The sequence below is a fragment of the Topomyia yanbarensis genome, chromosome 2 (assembly GCF_030247195.1).
Source record: "Topomyia yanbarensis strain Yona2022 chromosome 2, ASM3024719v1, whole genome shotgun sequence".
Lineage (NCBI taxonomy): Eukaryota > Metazoa > Arthropoda > Insecta > Diptera > Culicidae > Topomyia > Topomyia yanbarensis.
This window is the reverse complement of record NC_080671.1, coordinates 350825178-350847528: the sequence shown is the minus strand read 5'-3', so window position 1 is coordinate 350847528 and position 22351 is coordinate 350825178. Positions and strand designations below refer to the sequence as shown.

General features: G+C 36.2%; 1 protein-coding gene across 1 annotated transcript in view; it reads right to left on the bottom strand.

The window, feature by feature from the left end:
• LOC131684239 (fatty acyl-CoA reductase 1-like) overlaps positions 1-21474 on the bottom strand; it is a 69917-nt gene extending 48443 nt beyond the window's left edge. Inside the window, exons 1-2 of the mRNA XM_058966930.1 lie at positions 20918-21474; positions 20738-20828 (exon numbers count right to left, since the gene is read on the bottom strand). Coding sequence (XP_058822913.1) covers positions 20738-20828; positions 20918-21012 — 186 coding nt within the window. The 5' untranslated portion in view covers positions 21013-21474. The remainder of the gene's footprint in view (positions 1-20737; positions 20829-20917) is intronic.
• Positions 21475-22351: the final 877 nt, after the last annotated feature.

Genomic DNA, 22351 nt, shown 5'->3' with positions numbered 1-22351 from the left:
TTCTTCGACGGAAAGCTTTTCAATAGAGTACTAGGGAAAGATTGGGTAAGACAGACCAGATCGAGTTTTATAGGAAATATTTAAATTTCTCGCAAAAGTCATGCACATGATCTGTTTCGATATAAATATATGAAATAAAGTCTAATGCTCTTGATTAATTTTACAGTCGTTTTGCAGGCCAAATAAAATTAGTTTGTTGAAGGTTGCATATTGATTTTTGTCTACTAGATTAAGATGATTCAATTTTAAAGGCGATCAACTCTTTCGAAAGAGTCCTTTTCTGAGCGCGCGCATTTGCAACAGAACTAGGGGAATTATGGTTAAAACCGACACCTTAAGCTTAATACTTTTTCTGGGTTACCACAAAACCAATCAAATTATAATTTCTATGCAATTATAATTTCTATTTATCTATCTTCTTCAGAAAATTCTTAACAAGGCTTAATTTTGTTAGCGCTTCAAAAAATTAATTTCATTAAAAAAATTTAGTTGAAAAACTTGGAAAACAAAGTGACGTCTTCTAGGCACGCCGGGTAAAACCGACACCCCATAGGGGTAAGATCGACACCCACTTTAATTTATCTTTCTATCCACTTTATTAAAATCTTTATCGTTATTAAAAATGTGATATATGCTTGAGCAATAAAATGTGAGTATGTCGTCGCTGTTGTGCTATCTTATGACAAACGCCATTTCGGGGTAAACTAAGTTAAATATGCCATATTGTTGGTCTAAAAAATCTCTACTAAATTGCGTTTTCGGAATTTTGACATACTAATTGGTTACTGAGATATAGCGAGAAACGTGCTGAGAAATTCTGTGATATTTGCTTAAAATGGCTGTGTCTGGGCATTGGCACAAGTTATCTTGATGGGTTAGATGTTTTTCTATGTAAAAATGTCTGAGAAACACAATGGCAAAATCATTTTCAAAATAAAAATACAGAAAATGTGAGAAAAAAGTAATTTTAGTTTTAAACTGGAAATATAGTACATTTGGCAACACTGTATCCAAAAATCATTATTTTTTCAAGTTTCCCTGACTCATTTCCTCTAAAATGCATCTCACCGATTGTTTATAGACCAAATAAAGTCAAAGATATAAATAAAAGTTAATAATTGATTATTTTTTTCCATGGAAAATTTTCCACGATTATGACACGCCATACAAATTTTGTCATCAATACACACCTATGACACGTATGAGTGCGACTTTTGTTTACATGTTTAGCAAAAACTCGTAATATAGTCAACCGATCTTCATAATATTTGAGAGATTAATACAGAATAGACAGAAGCATCAATTGTATTCTCTGAATTGTTTCTACTATTTACCAATTGCAAGATATTCAATCTCAAACTTTAAAAATCGTTTTTCTCGAAATGTGCAAAATGGCGCTTGTCATAAGATAGCACAACAGCGACGATGTGTGATACAAATATGTGCTTTTTGTAGCTTCATCGTGTAGTGAGAAGAAGAGAGTTCGAAAGCCTAGTATTATAAACAAGAATATTTTATGCTATAGGTTTTTTTCTTGTTATGGATATTCAAACAATGAGCAAAAATTCCAATTTTTGATTAAGTCTAAGAAATAAACACAATTAAAGTATTTCTGCTATTATTATGGTGTGCCAATAGTGTAAGTGAAGCGTCACAAAGATCCCCAGCCTTTTGTAATCGATCGCATATAAACACAATCATCTTTACAACTAGGCACGTAGCTAGAGGGGGGGGGGGGGCTACGGGGCTAAAGCCCCTCCCGAAATTTTAAAATAAATTTAAGGAACAGAATGTTTTTCAGTGACTCGCAAAAAATTGTATCTTGCTTTGGTTTGAACAAACTAATAGGTGAATGGAGAGGAAGATTGTTATTTCGATCCACCGAAGACAGCGTTCACGATATTTACTCAGTATGCTGAGTGTGATAAAACAGTTCCTGACATATTGTGTGACTCGTCGGAAGAACAGAAGAAACTATTACTTTAATTCTTGCTGAGGTGATCCGTCGGATGATTGAGTCACAGAAGCAAGAAGTGGTGCTCCAGCCAAATACGGAGGCAATTCACTTCCAGTCTTTTCGCATAAGACCGAACATTCATGATGTGAAATATTTGCTGTCAGACATTCAGTGCTGATGTCATTCAACACATTAACCCAGGCGAAACCAGTCATTTTTCATAAAAACTTGTAACACGTGGTTGATCCTCATATATATGGACGGTGAGAAAATCAATGTTCGGCTACAAGATCTGATACCACTTACTTCCCAACAAACCACAAATCGTATATTAATGTAGAAAAAGACTCGAAGATTTGTCTACAAAAATCAAAATCGTTTAGTTAGTCTATTTAAGATAGAAATTAGAATTTTATTAGAAAAAAAATTTATAACGATTTCACCAAAGACTGTCGGATTTATAGCTTCTCAAAGTTGTTTCTACACCCAAAACGTACCCGGTAAGAATCGCTTACAATAATGCGAAGCAAAAATTGCAAACGTTCTGATAATGTGCAAAAATGCAAGACGCTTCCTTGCATGTAATGCAAGAAACAGAAAAAAAAACGAATTTTGCCTATGTATTGGCGCAATATGAGTTAGATAAAAAAGACAGCTGGTATTGTAAAATGAGCCCCACGCGGGCAGACCTAATCCAGCCAACCATCTTATCAGATAATTATGAGTGAATAAAAGTCGTTTATAAACACTTGGATGATTTCACGATTATGAAAAAAGTAAATGACGCATCAAGATTTGAACTCACGTCTTTGCGCATCGTAGCACTGACTATAGGCACTGTTCTATCTTGCACATGTGGACAGAGCGTTAAAACTCGTACAATCAGCACATCCGCAATTTGATGGTATCTCATATGTAATGAATAAGCCACAAAACTGCGTTTCATGATGTTGGTGAGGAATAAAAACAAAGTAGACGGAAAATAAAAACTCACCGTGCGTTTGCTATAACACCGAGGATAGGCACGTGAATGTGGTGGTAATCCTTTGACAGTGTGTTGAAGAAACGTATGTACGTATAACGAGAGATGAAGTGATTTTATATGCTTGCAACAATTGCAAGCGGCTTTCACTGCAAAATTGCAAAAATTGGTAGCATTATTTGCAAGTGATTGTCGCTTGCAACTATTGCAAGTGATATTTTCTTTGGGTGTATGTGTTCATTATACAACACAAACTTATGTACGACTTCGATATACATCACAACGACTTCAAAAAGTTTGATGCGATTTAACATATCATATATAAATAAGGATTTTCAGAAGTATTTTACGACTTCTTTCATATGTTTTAATATATGACGAAGACTTATCGAATTAATGTTTCTCCACTTACAGACGAAGTATGATGATTACGAAATATTGCCTAGTTCCTCATTATTGAAATAAGTCTGTGTGGTCGTCTCTGTGCTACAACTTAGACGTCGCAAGTTCGAATCCGACTTTAAGATGTACAAAATATCGAAATGTGTTTCTAAACATGTCCTTATTTTATCGACAAAATATAGTTAATCGTATCCAGTGTTCCGAGTTAATCGTATATAGTAAACGAGTTATTGACATCGTATAAAATGTGAGATTTTGTCGGTTATGCACATATAAGTATTTTCTCTAGAATCGCTTTAATACGAGAAGTAATCGCATTCAAGGCGTATGTTGTTGACAGGAATAGTCAATTTCAGCAGCTATATGCCCATACAGCCTCCAGTTTGGTACGCATATGGTGTTTCTCTGCATTTTGTACAACTCTTTTGGGGGTACATAAACACCATCAATAAGGCTGGCTGGGTGAAAAGATTCCTGTCACATTTGGAAAAAATGTGATTCATTATAAAGGACACATTTAGGAAGTGATTCATCATATATTAAATGGTATTTTTGTGATGAGAATCTTGGTCGTCCTAGCTGACCCTGTACGTACAATATATAATGCGATAGTATAATTATAAACATTACATCTTTGTACATCCACTGTCTCCAATACCATTTCCTGAAAAACAAACAATTGCCAGATTTGTGGCTGCTGTTCTGATAATATTGACGGTAAAAGCTGTGTCCAGGACCGCAGTTTAAATATTTAAGACCCAAGGCTTCATTTAGCTAATACATTGAACCGAATCAAATAAACGTTTTATATAATAAAAATGTCGAAATTATATAGAAAACCGAGTACAACAAATGTTTCGAAATGAGTATTTGTCGCTAGTGATTGCGCCTAACAAAACTCATATTTTATGCTAGATATTGGCCAGAATAAAGTGTACGCTTAACCCATTCATGCCCTTGCTGTTTGTGGACAACAACGCTTTTAAGCTACTATAACTTTTGGTGTAGGCAAGAATTGCTCCCAAAAACAAGTAAGGCTAATAAATGTGACTATTACCTTTCATTTGAGCACTAAAAGTTACAAGTATTAGCTCTAAAACTGAGGTTATTATAATTAGAATGAATGGAATCCGATGGAGCAGTGCTGCCATAAAAATTTTCATACAGCTTCGTTATTTTACAACTTTATTGAAAACTGATAAAACCTATCAATTTAGACCGTCTTTGACTACATTTTATACGTAATTGGACTATTGTAAAAATTCTAGGAATATTGCATTAATCATTGGAAGGTAAAACTTGCGCAGCTTTTAGCACTGCGATGGAAGCACCTATCTTTATGGAAAAAGGTTTCTCGTGTTTCTTGACCCCTCCGTTTTCAAAAAAGAATGGGCCCCTGTATGCACAAGAAAAAAGTTGGGCATGAAAGGGTTAATATAAACCTCAGGCATCTCACTGACGTGTGCTAGGCAAAAATATTTCAATTGGCCGATGAAAATATAGCCGAGAAGACAGTTTTTGTTTTCGCGCTAATTTACTGTAATAGTATTTTTATTGACACTCAATTTCATTTTATGAGGGAAACGCGTTCCGTATTAAAACACTGTTAGTCCGGTAAATCGAACAATAAGCAAGAAAAATTGTGAAAAAGTAAACAAGCCCAAAAACGGTAAAACAGTGGTTTTCTGGAGGTTTTTTTTTTATTATAGAGGTTTTGACCTTAGGGTCATTCGCCTCTTTTCGAGTTAGAGAAATATCTTTCCTGAGATGCTCATCAATCCACGAATTATATACGCTCGTATAATACTAATTTTGTTGACATACATAAACGTACATAGCAGCGGTAGGACTAACCGTCGTCATTTTACGCTTACTTTCCATCGGATAAACCACACATTAGTCAATCAATCATAATAAACTTAATGTTTCAACTAGGACCAGCTTTTTAGTCACTTTCGATGGTTTCCAATTAATGCCTATGTAAATTTCAAAACGACGTGACGATACAGTAAACATACATCAGTGGGCTATCGCGGAGAGCGACTAAAATGTTGTAACTAGTTGAATATATAAGTCAATAAGGGATTATTGTTTCGATTTCATGTTTTCAGTATATGACAGTCTTTCATTTTATTTTTGTCGTTTTGGAATAAAATGAGAGAGATGATCAGAAATCACGAAGAAAAAGAGAGCGAAAAGGATTCAATAAATTGAAATCGACTCAACAGAAGCTCTTCTATATTTTCTATACATTCAACTCGAGTGCTTTAGGAATTGCTCTCTGAGCTTCTCATTTTCGAAAGACCCTTATGCCTTCCGTAGGGCTTTGGTGCGTTAGGTCAACAGCTAGAATTGGTTTTTAGAATTGTCTTAGATTTGGAATTGTTTTCATTGAGAACTTTTCAAAATTTCATTTAGTTTCTAGTGATCATATTAAGACATCATCAGAACTATAAGCTTTATGCAATAATTTTTTAAGCCCCTCCCGAAAGAAAATCCTGGCTACGGGCCTGTTTATAGCGTGTTTGTTTTACTCCAACCAAAGGATGTCGATTTTAACCCAACATCGAACATTTTTTTTTTAAACTTTAAAAAAATATTCAATACCTCAAACTCGTCTTCAATCGTAGAAAAGGCCGATAATAATAGGTGGTGATTTGAAAAGCTTTTGTTCGGTTAAAACCTTAAAATCTACCTACAAAATATAACATCCAGGTCTTCAAATGCTCTACACAATTGTACTAATAATAAAGTGTCATCATGAAATGAATAAAAATTTGATTTCTAGGGAAAGTTGTGAGGTGTCGGTTTTACCCATAGTGTCGGATTTACCCAGAGTGTCGGTTTTACTTATAATTCCCCTACTGTGGCGCTCATAAAATCTGCGCAAAAATGTGCTATCGTACTGGTTAGCAACATGCATGAACGCAAACCAGGAACTGGATTTTACGACCATACCATTAAACTAACTTTTGCTGCATAAATTAGCGGATGGTGAAGTGGGATAACCTATTAAAAAAAGTTTTATAACGTAAATCGTACACACAAAATTTAAGCAATTTGTTTGATCCAGATTCCTGTTATGCATAATTTGCATGTGGTGTGAGCTGTGACTTGTATACGTACTGTTTATTGCATTGAAACTTGTACTTTGAATTTTTGTCATTCAAGTGATAACAAATCATTGACTATCCAATGCAAAACAAACTTGTGTGGTTCATAGAAGTTGCTGGTATAGAAAAGTGCAGTGGCTGACACAAAAAGTTTCACTTTAACCGAAAATAACGGATTTAACGCGTGGTGAGTTTAAAATTAAAATGGACACAATTACTTATGTTTACATTCAAGGACTTAACCAGTAGAAGACCCCTCCTTCAACGAAGCTAATTTTTTTAGGAATCGTATAAATATGGAAACTACCTGCTACTACTACCTGAAAATGTCATATAGTTGGTCAAAAATTATCAACGATTTATTTTGTAAAATATGTTCTTATTTAAATGACCTCGGAGCAAGTTTTTGAAACAAACGAGACAAAAGAAAATAATCTAATAAAGGAAAGCTAACATAAGGTGGTACAGAATGTTATTGAAATGATACATGATCTAGTTAGGTAAATAGATAAAGGATTTGATTTTCTTCCCTAATATAATAGTTGAATTGAAAATGTTTGTTCTGAATTGCTTATTCCGACTTTTTGAGCCCGATCGATATGATAACACTCACCGAGCAAAATCTGATATCAAATCAAATTTTTGTTCTAGCTACATTCGGCTGGCAATAGATTAATAAGTAGGGAAAGTTATCAAAAGTTTTAAGCCATAGCTCTCAAGTGAAAGTAAGGATTTTAAATATGAGGAATTCTACGAAGATCCGTCCGAAAATCTTTGAAATTGTGACCGACCATCTAAGATTCCGATGAAACTTTACATATTCCACCGGCATGGAAGACTAAACATTTTCCATAGTGAATACGATATTTTGACTCAAGAGCAATTTATTAAAAGGGCGTAAAATTTAAGCGTTTCAGCAAGAAAAAAGCACTTTTTGCGATTTTTTAGAACTTTGTGAGAAGCAAATTGACCAGTATTTTTGTGTATTAATTTTGTGTTTTTGTAGAACGTCTCTGGAAAAACACGATCAACAGCGCAAATCGCAAACTGCCATTCAAAAACTACTTAACCGATTTTTTTCAAATTTTGCTTGCACATTCACATTCGCATGCACAAAAATACCTAACCACAACGTTGAGTTTTTTTAGATAATTTTCCACAACCAGGTTACAGTTAACAATACTGTCTTCCTAGTACACCGGGTTTGTTGTATAACCCTGGAGTAAAAGTTTTGTTGCATTCAAATAGCCATTTTTTCTGCGAGAAATGATTTATGAATGGCCCCCAATCAAACAATATTCTATAACGAATATCACGTAACATCGATGATAGAGCAGTGGGACTAAGGCCAAGTTCCTTCTGGGTTGTGCAAAACTGAGAAGCAATTTAGGTACAGAGAACAGACGTTCACCTCAAGCTTAAAGTTGAGAAAAAACATTACGGCTTATCCAAAGGTAATTGTGATGTTACCACCACATCCGTTTATTCCATTTAGTGCGTGAGTTTTATTGTGAACCACACAATTGATGTGTTTACAGTAGACCACACAATTGATGTCTAAGTGACCGCTATTATTATATTGGGATATTCCAGTATGGTGACCGTAGTGTTCTCAGCGGTTTTCAACCTTTTTCGTACAATGGACCACTTAGAAATGACTCTAAGTTGATGCGGACCCCATCGGATATTTTTGTATGCTATCAATATGTTATTTTCAGTTCGTTAGGAAACAAGACTTGAAATTTCAATCTGCACTTCGAAATCATATTTTTCTTCGCATCGACGTCACGGCCCCCCAGGGGGCTGCGGATCCCAGTTTGAGAATCACTGTTCTAGGGACACATTCTTTCGTGACGTTACAACGATTTGACGAATCTTCATTCGACAAATATGTTATAACTTTATCAAATGAATGCCTACATCAAAACTTATTACAGATTCGGAAAGTAAATAAAATTTCACGAAAGATTCAATCAACATTAACTGAACATACTGGAAGAGGATTGTTTTATGACCGATAATGTAACGTGACGTTACAACGCGTGACAAATTTGAACTTTCAACGTATTTCAATAAAAGTCAAATCATCAAATTCTAGTATATTCAGTTTATGTTGATTGAATTTTTCGTGAAATTTTGTCTACTTTCCGAATCTGGAATAAGTTTTGATGTAGGCGTTCATTTGATAAAGTTATAACATATTTGTCGATTGAAGATTCGTCAAATCGTTGTAAACGTCACGAAAGAATGTGTCTAGGGGATATTAGTTCAAATGGCAAAACAAGTATTTTAACACCATGCTATATTCCTCCCTAAGAAGGAAAAATTGGGTAAGCACCAAAATTTCTTTCCAGGCGAAAATTTTCGGTGAAACCACTCTTTGTACGTAAAGACTAACATAAGTATTTTAAACTTGTTTGTTCGAACCAGGATATCTGTTCTCTGCAATTTTGTTGCGACATATTGAAATTGTAAATTGAATAAGCAGATTGTATAGCCGACAGGAGATTCATTTAACAATGTTATGATAAATAGGGAAGAGGATGTAGGTTATGAAGGATCATTCAACAATTTCCACTATATTAAACAAGCAAAGTGGCGTTACAACATGATAATTCAGTCTGGCGCAACAATCATTAACACATACTGGAACATGAATAATTACTGACAGAATAGTTGCAAGGAAATTAGTATTCCTTGCATTACATTACGGTTACCAGCGCTCTTTGATTTATTTAATAGTCGATTAATCCGTTTCAGATCTAGGAATCAATACGAAGTTTTAATTGCATAGCTGACGACTTGGAACGCGTTGTTAGGAGATGAACCATTGGACACCAGCGCGTTAAAAAAATTAAAAAGAAGTCTAATCCAAATGTAAACGCTTCTACCTTTTACCTACTACACAATTCTCAACCAATTATAGATATCAGATTAGCTCGCAGCTTTGACAATACTCCCACGGTCAGGTGTCTGGAGTTCAAATTGCCATAGTTTATGGAAAAAGTAAATCACTCTCGATTGCCGGCTATCCAGAGTTTAAACACTAGAAAAACCTAACTAAATATCTTTTTGCTCTAAGTATTCGTATACTCGGAGATTAACCTACCAATATCTCTCCTTCAATCAAAATTTGTAATACCCATGGAAGCGTTGCTGAGTCGTGATCTACCTTAAGAAGGCATTACATTAACATTTCCTACCCTATCATAAGTACAGGTGAAGATGGTCGTGGCAATGACGATTCTCATGCTATTGGTTTATTAGACTCGAAGAGATACTGTTGATTCTAGAACATTTGTCTTGCAAGCAAGATGAGTTAAACTACATATAGCCAACATAATAATCGTTAGTATGCAATCTACGAAAGGCACCGTGCTTCGTAACGCATCGCAACACAACGCGTGAAAACCGAATAGCCCCGGTTAAACCATTCGGAATTTGATTCGGAATCCTGAATGGTACGTAAGTATGGATACCAAATCAAATACAACAACTGATTCTGAGTCGGAATCGGTTGTTGCATTTGATTTGGAATCCATAATGACTCCATTCAGAAATTCGAACCGGTTCCGGAATGAGTTTAACTGGGACATAGCGCATAAAAAGATTACAGTGTGTATCGAAACCTCGTTTCTGGCAGATATTTTGAAAACCGATATTTTACTTCAATTGTCTTGGGCCCCTTCCTTTTTCTGGCTACGTGCTTGTTTACATACATAGACTTGAACTGTATACTGATCTAGGGGCAGATCACTTGTGATGCATTTTTAAAAATCAGCGAAATTAAATCTCGACAAACATATGATTACGGCCTAAAAGCCAACTGTCAAAAACCACTTTGCATGGAAATTCCGGACAAACCGTTACATGCCAATCACAGATGTTGGTAGTAAACGAAAGAGAAAAGTTTTCTCTTTCATAAACTGTTGTGAACTGTGTTCGGCTAGTAACGGTTTGTCCGGAATTTCCATTAAAAGTGGATTTTAACAGTTGGCTTTTAGGCCGTAATCATATGTTTGTCAAGAAATGCATTTATTTCCATCAAAATATAAATTCATAATGTATTTTGCGTTGCGTGCAATGTTTTGCGTTGCGTGCAATGTTGTTTGCGTTGCGTGTAAGACGTCAAAACCCTACAGAAAAACTAGCCCTACATTTAACAAAACGTCGAACAAAGTGGATCAGCGTAGGACGTTTGTTAAACAAACTTTTCTGCGAGGCAGTGCAAAGCTGATGCAAAAATGGAAATTAAATGCATTTTTTTCAATTTAATTAAACTTAATTCTAAATTATTTTAAAACTAGATGTTATAATTAGAACACACTAGGCAGAGCATAGCAAGATGAATCTGACGTATTTAATGAAACAGAAATCTGGCGTATTTCTGGTCACGTCAAATTTCATGTTCGTTTGGATATATCAGAAGATTTTTTTTTCTTCTTGTGAGCGGTGCCGTACACTGCGAATTATGGTATGTGATGATTGTTGATGATGACACTTGCCTTATGTCATTTTCGCTTGAGACAGAAACTAACTCACTTTCGGACCTATCTGCCGTCTAACCGTTTGTTTGAAGCAAACCTAGGTTATGCGCCACTGGACTAAAAACCGGGTTGCGTTCTAACATGAAATATATTTCGGGTTCGCTCACACCACCGCTGTTTTGCGAGAACCCAACTCAGTTCCATTGAAAACGTTCGTTTGAAGCAACTAACCTGGGTTAGTTTCTAGGTTCTCATTCGAAAATTACTATTATAGGGAAAGCTATGAGTTTATTACTGTTATAGGGAAAGCTATGAATTTGACATACCTGGAGGAGATTCATTATTACAGTCAAACCTATTATAACACATATTTCTTATGCAGCACCTTTATAGAACAGATATTTTAATGATAAGAAATTTTCTGTACATTGTACTCAAATAAATATTTTAGTAAGGGATTTGTTAGCATTTTGATAGTGTTTTTGAAAGTTGCATCCTGGTTTCAAACTATGAAGATGAAATTATACCATCGATGAATAGATTCTTCCGAATTAGTACCAAGATACTCAACGATAGAGCTTTGGTGTCTAACAGGGTGATTCGACAACAGTTCAACGGAAGATTCCATACATTTTTCTGACCTTCAAATGTCCGTATCGTGGAAGGCTTGTTGATTCGCAGGTTTGATCTGCGTGCTGTTTCGCACATCATCGATTCGCTCGGAGAGAAATATACCTAGTAATTCTGAATTAATTATGACTGTTCTTGTGCTGTCGCAAAATTTCCGCGAATGCTAACCAGTTTCAGATTGGCTGTGTAGTCACGCTGTGCTGATGGAAATGCGCTATAGGAAATGAAATACATTCCACTGTCACGGAATCGGAAATATCGCTGAGGGAGTCATTGGATATTTATTTTATATTCTTCGCTCAATCGTAATAGAGAGTTGATGTTTGAATGAGGCTTGAGGATTCGTACCACATATAGATTGGTTCGAAGATAATTCATGGATGACACATTGAAGATCAGGACGATGGTTGTGAAGGTTGTATCAGTAGTATTCTACAATCAAATTCAAAAGCAAAATGAAAATGCAAAACACCAACAAAACAAGGATTCTGGTGGTTAGATAACTACAACATGGTACAGAACCCACAATTTTCGCGAATTCCTATCTGATAAATTTCTTCAGCTTTCAGCAAACCATGGGACTTGAGTGTCATGGCTTTCATCATACCATCTTGGCCTTAAGCCAAGCTCATATTAGTTTGTTTTGCCACACGGTTTTTCGCGGTCACCATGTTTTGCAAAACCAAGAATGTGCTTTAAATCAACAACGTTCGTTGTTGCCACTTCTTGCGGTCAGCCTGTGATTTCAGCGGCGCAGTGGCTCACTACCTTACGCAATAGTTTACTATTTGGAAATAAGTCAGCAAAGGTCGTTCATCCGACCGACTGTTCTCGAGAGAAAATGATGATCGGGGGCGGGCATAGCGTAGTTGGTACATTGATTGCCTTGAACACAGCTCACCTGGGATCGATTCCCAACCCCGCACATAGAGTAAGGAATTTTTCTAAAAGAGAATTTTCTAACTGATGATGTTTAATGTCCGTGTTACGAGGTCTCTGGTCCTCACTTGGATGATAGACGCTTCGGGATTTTGGACCGAAGAAAAGTCTACATAACGAATTCATAGAAAGGTTTTGTTGAAATCTGTAGAAGTCAGTTGTAATTAGTGAGTTGTGGTTTTTAGTCGGTTGAACTACTCAGCAGTTCGAACCTATAATATGCAAGTGTCCGATTAGGAGGATTGGATAGGAACTGTTTATTGAAGGTATTTACTGACTATTAAGGGTTTGTATATGTTGAGGTCGGTCTATGCGATAACATGTTGAACGAAAATGTTCTAACGAAAACATCACTCGTATTATTAACTATAATTCTTCTGAACATGTATTGAGCTAAGCCTAACCATTATTTCACGAAATTGTTTACTTCGTGAGAATCGAGTATTGATACAAAACCATGCACTTCTAGGACCCATGCGAAACTGACTCAGGCACTTCGTTAAAAGTTTAATAACTTCTTTCGTCGGATTAACTAGCACTCTTCGACAAAGTTGTAGACAATTAAATTATCTTTCTTATTTTCACTTACAGTGATAATACGATGCATATAGTGCCATCTAGCGGCGAAAATGCGTGCTAGTGGGTTTTCTCCATGTCGAGAAATTCCATACAAACTTCAGGCACGATGGTCCGGTAGCTACACGGTAAAAAAGCTTTACCCATTTTATGTATTCAAATTGCCCATTTTCGGAAGTTATTCGAGCTGTCAAAAAATGGGTATTTTTTTGTTTCTAACAATGAGTACTTTTTATCCATTTCACAACTACTCGATGAGGTAATGTCAATGGATATATTGATCTTGATAATGGGTGAAAAATCCTTAAGCATTATTTCAAGCGAGTTAACCTGCAAACAAAGGATCGTAGTGGAACCTGCAAATTATCGCCCTGCATCAGAGTCCGTGGCGGAAACGGAACATTTCGGCAATGCTCCGCAAACAACGTCTCACACCAAAAAATAATGAAATTTAAACGACATGTAAATCAATACGAATGTAAACATACAAAGCTTGAATCAAAAATTTGATTGAAAATTACGTTAAAATCAATTGGAGCATCAAACAGCATACAATTTTACACTTTCATTCGTGCAATATTACATGTCATTCATTTTACAGCAGTATTCTAGTAAAAATACATTGAAGTGCATTGGTTTTCCGTTTAAAGTAACTGTAATTTTCAATCCACGTGTAAAATTATAATAAAATTCGTTGAAGAAAGCACGACAAGTCGTGTGTATTTGTGGTGGAACTTAATTTTACATTTATATTCATGCTCCAAATATGTGCATGAAAATAAATTTAAAATTACAAAATATTTTTTTCTGTGCTGTTTAGTCTACTGAGGATGTTGAAAATATGCGCCAGTTCGGCATTTTTAGAGCAGCCAAAAGATCCAGCTATCAAAAATATATCCAGTTGGCGGTTTTATTTTGTTAAGTAGTTTTAGAATAGGATTTCTATCTAGATTCCTATACTTCTATAAGGAAACAATAATGTGAAATGATTGTTATTTTATGTTTTTTTTAAATTCAGAAATAATTCTATTGACAGTATTTTTCATTCTGGCGCGAAGTTCATAAATGAGTATTTTTTACGTATTTTGTTGTAACAGTTCTGCGAAAAATAATAAGTGAAACATACCCAGGTTGACGTACAAGGCCTGTACTCATTTATGGGTACAAACGCTTTACCCATTTAGGGGAACATGGGGAGACTTAACCAAGCGCAAAATTCTATTTTCGGCTATGGCGTCTTCTATTCGATTCTTATTTTTTTTTTCAAAAAATATTTTTATACTTGTTTCGATTCCTTAAGGTAATTTTGAAAGTTTGGAATAAAAAATCCTTTCCTTGCAGAAAATATTACATGATTAATAAATTTGCATTAAATGATGTAATTTTTTATCAAACTTTGTATGGACATATCTACTCGACTACTAATTACTATTAAAAGACTAATATACCATCTTAATCCTTGTGAAGCAGTGAAATGATTTTACATAAACTGGAACATTGGAATAGTTATTACTAGAATTCGCATGAAATTGAACGCAATAACTAATGTTGGGGAGACTTGACCAAGATTTTATGGGGAGACTTGACCAAGTGGCGATCAGCTGAAGAAAGATACAAAATTCTTAATATTTATTATGCTTTGGTATCTACTGTTAATGTTAATCACGCCATAAAAAATCCCACCCCAAACATAAGTCTTTATATTTTAAAATTTGTAAGCAAAGTTAGCAATAATAGGACTGATTTCGTGACGTGTGAACATGCAATACAAGCAGTACAGTTAATCCTTAAAAAGAAATGCATTTAAAAAAATCAAAATTTATCAAATGCAACTCCTTTATATTTTTTACTGCTACCTAAGGAACTCGACAATAGGGAAAAAAATAATTACAGTATGTTTTATGTCATCATTTTTTGTTATGATTTTTCAAAACTCTATTGGTCAAGTCTCCCCACGCCTTGGTCAAGTCTCCCCGCAATGGGGAGACTTGACCAGAAAAAACGATCACAGAAAAACTTTTGTAACTTTTCAAAAATTAAATTAAAAATTCTGCAAAAAATCATGAAGACGCGCAATAACTTTGCGCATTATATCTGAATGATTTTTGGGGGATTGAAGGCTTTTTTAGAGATTTATGCAGTTTTAGCTGAAAACCTGGTCAAGTCTCCCCATGTTCCCCTACTGGGTTATTCCACTTTTATTGAAAATGAGTAGTTTTCTACGCATTAATGGGTACTTGATTTTATCAGTGTAGACTTGTCCGATTTGCTTCAAATTTGGAGCAAATTCACCTGATCAGTTTTCAACTGATATCTCAGTGACAACAATTTACTGATTTTCAGCGTATTTTTTTGGGTTTCAGCAAAACGAACGTTATTTGTATTGAGATCTCGGCAAAAGCTTTGGTGAGTCATAGAGAAAGATGCAAAAAGCTGAGATTGAGTAAAGAAAAACTAACGGTGTGCAACGATGATGACCTTGACATGAAAGACACAAAAGACCCTTATGACGCAGTAGGCGAGCAGCTAAACGTTTATCCACCACGAACGATGATCTCTGCGCGAAACAGAAAATTGCGTGCACAAGATTCAATAAAGAATAAAAAATATTTGTTTCTATTTTTGAGTTGTTGTGAACATATCAAAGAGCCCCGGCTTCGTTAAGTTACCGTTGTGAGCCGTGCCAAATAAGCGAATTCAAAAGTCTGAATTACCCCCCTTTTGGACGCTAGGAATCCCGGGGGTTACCCTCTCGAACTACGAAAATGCTCGTGAATTGAAAGGCAGTTCTAGTAATTATCTTATTTTTTCTAGACCAGATGGCTCAATGAACTATTAATAAAATTAATTTTAACCATCAAAACAATGTTAATTTGACAATGCGGAAGTTTTTTCCATAACCTGTAAAAAATGCAAAATGTGGGTTAGCCCCTTTTGGACGCCAGCCATTCCATTTTGAACAGATAAATTTTCTGATTTGATTATTATTAGTAGAACTGGAGTTATCGTAATGAGTCTAATTGTATTCGGCTGGATCAGTGCTGCTAGTGGCTGTTTTATTTAACGGTGAAAAATAATATTTTTGCATATCTTTGTTGTCTTGAAATATTTTTGAAAACTGATAAAACCACTTAGTTTAGAATGTGTTCGACAAGCTTATTTTAAATATTTTAGGATAATTGTATTAAGCATCGTAATGTAAAAATTGAGCAGCTTCTGGCACTGCGCGAGAAACGTCTACCTTAATTAAAACAAGTTTTTTGTGTTACCTGACCCCAACAGTGTTCAGGTCAAAGAGTTTCGGATCCCTGTAGGGCATAAAGAAAAGTTGGCCAGGAAACAATTAATAAAAAAAAATTAAACCAACTTGTGGCGAAATCAAATTCCAGTGTTACCATTTATTCAGCATCAAAGTCTAAATTATCGTAAATTAAGAATCTTTAATAAAAAAAAATGAATTAGGTAGCGATCCGACCTGTAGTGTTGTTGGTGCCAGACGAGAAGTATTGGCAAACTGTGACATAAGCGTATCGTAGCTGTTTGGAGTTCAAATTGTTTTTGTTTAGAAAACATAGGTTACTCTCGGTAGCCGACTGCCCAAAATTTCAAAAAAACTCAAAATTTAAACCAGATCTTTTCATTTTTGATTTACCGTTTTCTCGAAGACTAACTAAACAGCAAGATAATAAATTATTCTTTGCAGGTCACATCGCTTGCGCTTGTTTGGAGCAAGCCTAGACTTTAACCCTTCTGAATCCCCAACTCCGCGACACCTATGCAGGGGTCTGATGAACTTTCATCCCTCCGTTAACCTTCCGGAAGTCGCGCTAGTGCACTGAGTGCACGCTGCTCTGAAAATCTAGCGAAATCGTCTTAGGGCTCCAGCGGCTGCTCGTTCAGTGGGCCAAAAGCGGAGGGTTAAGTAGGTGAAGCATCAACACTTCCCGTCCAACCTTTCCTTTATTCTTCCTCGTGAACGAAGGAGATGGGGTCGGTCGGCAATGGTGGCTATCATGTTGGTGCGGTTTTAGTATGGGTCGAATCGGTACGAACTCGTACTTACTACTGTTATTAGATATTCAGCAGTGAAAAATTATAATAGCAATGCAATTGGATCTAGAATACAAAAGCCTGAATGTAAAATCTTCTGTTTCTCTTAGTCATCAATTAGCCGTAAATCGCCAACAAAACCGAAAAAGCAGCGAAGAAAGTGGTTGTAAAACAACCATGGACTTAGTGAACTGGTGACGATTTCTTTATACTGCATAGAACATCGCAGCGTAAGACTGAATAGTATTAATAATGCATTCCCAATTTTTGGGTGCACTTGAAGAACTCTTTAAGACTCCTAATCTTCCTAATCTTCAAGACTCGTTCTTTTTTCACCCCTAGTGAGAACTCATGGATAAAATATCTCGATAAAGTGAAGAGAAATTACAAAAATCGTGTAATCATGAACATCGTTTAATTGTCGGCTCTTTTAGTCGTTACAGTTAATACAAATTCGTGTTTCCCCAAATTATGAACTGGAATCGTAAAACGAATCTAACATCGTTAGGGCACAACCACAGTAATCCAGCTAAAAACACGAGTGTAAAGCCAAGCATTTTTGGCATGATCTTGTAGTTTATTGAATACGAAATATATTATTTACGATTTCAGGAGCAAAGCTACTATTTTAGTTAACGGTTCACTGGACCGAATCGTATTTTTTTCATGAAGTGTTAACCCTTTCATGCCCAACTTTTTTCTAGTGCAGGTAGGATCTCAAAACTATTTTTCCTTGAAAACGGTGGGGTCAAGAAACACCAAAAGACTTTTTCATGAAGATAGGTGCTTCCCTCGCAGTGCTAGAAGCTGTTCAATTTTTACCTTCCAATGATCAATAAAATTCTCCTAGAATATTTATAATAGTCCATTTGCGTGGAAATCGTAGCCGAAGCAGTCTAAATTGATAAGCTTTATCAGTTTTCAATAATATTGCAACAAAACGAAGAAATATGAAAAACTGATTTTCCTTCATAAACGTAAACTGTTCCTGGCAGCACTACTCCTACGGAATCCAATCAGACTAATTGCAATAACTTCAGTTCTAGAACCGATCCTTGTAACTGTTAATGCTCAAATGAAAGGTAATAAAGGTAAATTTATCAGCCTTACTTGTTGTTGTGAGCAACTCTTGCCTGAATCAAAAGTTATAGCTGTTTAAACACGTTGTTATCCATAAACAACATGGGCATGAATGGGTTAAGCGAAGTTTTAAGCTGCAGTCGACTTCCAATACAGGTGAAAACACACTCCACTACCAGATGGCCGTATCTTGCAACATTATTTATTCAAGTATGATTGACGTTGTACCCGTAAATCGCTCTACGTGAGATATCGATTATCATTACCGAAAAAAATTGGCGTTGTACGTGAATCGATGCTGCAGGATAGTCAACGAATCCTTGGCGTTGGGAACAGCACACTTTCTATGCTGCATTAGTATTTGGTTTTATGCACGAGAGATCTCTTTGCTGCATTATCAATCATCAAAAAATACTGTTGCTATACTTCAAGAGATACTACCGTGACAGCTGGCGAATAGTCGATTGCGAAAATGCAACCGAAAACAAACATCAATCGGCTGTGTGAAAAGATTGTCATTGGTAGATCGGATAATTACTACTACTGAATGGTACACAACTATTTGATTGTCTTCCGAGAGATAAGAAAAAAACAGTGCAACTCTCATCATCGACTTAACAAGTTGTTTTTTAAGCAATGAAAACGTCGATGAGATGGATCATTCGCCCTATTAGGGTAAACGGGGCTAATACGCCCTCCTTAAGCAAAAATGGCCATATTTCAACGTTGGTCACTATGATCTCCGCATCAACAACTCTAATTTATTACTATACCAGTTATAAATTCGTTCCCCCTTACTTATTTCCTAAAACATTATAATAAAAGTATTATTAAACATTTTTGACGATGCGTAGATTATCGTTCCTTTATTCACACTGGGAAAAATGCTCCCAGATAAAATGTAATATGCCCAACAACAAAAGAATGGTATGACCCACATCAATCGGTGAGTATCCCCTACAACAATTGGGTTATATGCCTCAATCGAATTATTGAAAATTTGAGTCTGAGCAAATAAAGACTAAACATAGTAGCAAACCTCGTTTTACTTAAAACAAATCAATATCAGCATTATTTAAAGCCCATAATTGGCTAAATAGTTACTTTGCAGTTGTGCTAATAATATGGCATATCATCCAGAATTTAGTTGGGTATTTTGTACGGCGATGAGCTGTTGTGAAAACATGAATAACTCTGCATACACACATAATTTTAAGCCATTTCCTAAACTGAAATAGGAACTTTAATATTATAATTAGTAGCTCAAAATAGTTCTACTAACACCGACTCTTTCTAATTCATTCAAAAGCAAGTAGAAAAAAAGCAAGAAATTGTAGTAACGATTTTTTGCAATTTGCAGTTGTGTATATTATTTTTCAGCATACGATACCGTTATCAGTAATTTTTACGCTTCAGATAATTTTAGAGTCCTTGGAATAAAAGAGGGTAATTTTGAACCGGTGAGGCGTATTATACCCTTTTACCCTACCCTGTATTTTACTCTTCTTTCTTGAATTATAAAGCCATAAAATATTTGGACCTCGTCAACATAATTAGTTCCGGTAACTTTTTGCCTGGCAACAAGACGATGAACTTTACTTCAACTTGAATTTTGACAATAAAATGTGAATATATTTCCATTTAACACCAGATTCGTATAATAATGGAGTTCCATCCCACCGTTTGGTGAATTAGACCGGTTATTGGCTTTGAACAAAACCATAAAATTGGTTTCGCTCCAGACCCGTTTATCATCGAAAGATCTCCAATCACTCTAAATTTCGAAGCACACATTCACAGAACTAACCTATACACTTTGCATTCCGAATTGGAAGCTATTCAATAGATCCATCGAATCTTGAAGCATATTTTTTCTAGCTACCTTCACTGATGTATACCAAAGACAAAGTCAAGGTAAACTAATCGCATGCCACTGCAAATGTGCCCTTGTTTATACAGCTATGTTGTTTTATATAACAGAGAAAAAAATCAAATTTCACGCAGTTGGCACAATTTAATAAACTTTGAGAGCAGACGTGTTGATGTTGACTACCCGGAAACCACGCTACTAAAAATCTATCCTATTTTCACTAAGCGAAGTGAAAGAAATATCACATCACAGTCCAAATGTTATTCGAATCCATATTATGAACGAAAGACGATACAATAGTCAAGATATGGAGAATAGGTAATGAAGGAGTTTCAGCATCGTTAATGGGGGAAACGAGGCGGACTATCCGTACACAGGCAACCTGAGGTTGGTTTGTGAAATCCGCTTGACTAGTTTACGGGTTCGTTGGTACACGACATCTTTTTCGAGCGACTTACGTATATTCGACCGCAGACTTACACGTGTCACATATTATGATCTGCGGTTTCCACTATATAACACTCAATTTTGTTGGGGTGTAATGTTTGCACGCAAATCTTACTTAATTGACCACAGCCATTGTCTTTTCGTAATATAGTTTTTTTTCGTATCACTTGATCGCATGTGTTTAGGTATTATATCAATACTCACAGGGGACGAACACAAATCCTTGATTCTCTGCTCCGGAAGTGTATTCTTTTTCTCACGAACCATCAGTATGACCTCCTTCACTTCACTTGTTCTGTGTGGAAGAAACGTCCGAAAGTATGACGAATTAGATCAAAATCACCACGTAATATTTAAACAGTCCACCATACAGCATCCGCTTACCGTAATAACTTTTCCACCACTATTTTCCCGATGAATCCCGTCCCACCGGTAATGAACACGATCCTGTCGCGGTAAAATGCACTAATGTTCGACATGTTTGTTTCACAGTTGATAGAACGTACCGCACAAATCACTTCCGTTTCTGTTTCTGTCGATGTTCGAGCGAGATTCTGAACCACCTGTGTTAAACTGTTGCGCGCCACTGACTGACCCCGTCCGCAATCCTTGTTGGTTGTCGCCAGTAGCGGTGATCGCGGATCGCAACGACGCGACAGTCACGAAAAGTTACAAAGCACGAAACACACCGTACCTGTGCACCCCCTCGCGCGAACATAGGAGGTGGGTCGGAATCAATGATAACTAAAATCCAACTCCCTAACTGAAAAGATACGCGACACGACGCATACGCTTCTAGCGCTTTCAACGGTTGACCGACGAGTAAAAGTGAGGCTGTGGAACGATGCCACATTTATTCGCGACTGCGCACCGCAACAGACTCTGAAACGTGTGGATTGGAAGCCTGCAGCAACAGCAGTGGCTCGGCTTATACTATGAATGGGCTTAATGCCCAGTTTACATTAGTGCTGGTTGCCATCTGCTGGTGCCAGCATGCTGGCAACCAGCACGCTACCAGCATAATGTAAACGCTTGCCAGCAGCTGGCACCAGCAGATGGCATGCGTTTACATTATGCTGGTAGCATACTGGTTGCCAGCATGCTGGCATCAGCAGATGGCAACCAGCACTAATGTCAACGCTACATAACAGTTGTGCTTCCAGGTGTTTAGATGTTGATTTGCTTAGTAACACTATTAGCATGCGGCAGCCAACAGCCGCAATGTGCGGCGTAAACGAATGGCAGTGGTACCAGATTATTAAATGGATTTTTTATATAAACAACATGTTTAGTAGACTGGTTCAATTTTTGACTTTTAGTTCCACCAGGCTTTACTGATTCCTTTTATGGCCCTTAGTAATTATGCAAATTTTGGTACCGATCGGTTGTGTCTACGGACCCTCCAAAAATTCCAAAGTTTATATGGAAATTAGTATGGAAAATCGGTTAAAATTAAAAATAAATTCTTAAAAAATCACCTCATCAACCAATTCATGAGAAAACTATATATTTCTAAAAGTATTCTTCTACTGAACACATTCGTGGAACATTGTAAGTTTGTGAAAATTCGCTGAGAAAAGTTATTAACTAAAGAAGCAGCATGGCTTCAAAAGAAGTGGATTTTATTATTAATCATAGCAACCCTGTTTGAATAACTGCTTCTGCCATACGCGAGCGGTTGGTGGTAAGCCTATTTTACACTTGTATAACGATGAAGCTATTCAAACAGGGTTGCTATGATTAATAATAAAATCCACTTGTTTTGAAGCCATGCTGCTTCTTCAGTTAATAACTTTCTCTGCGAATTTTCACAAACTT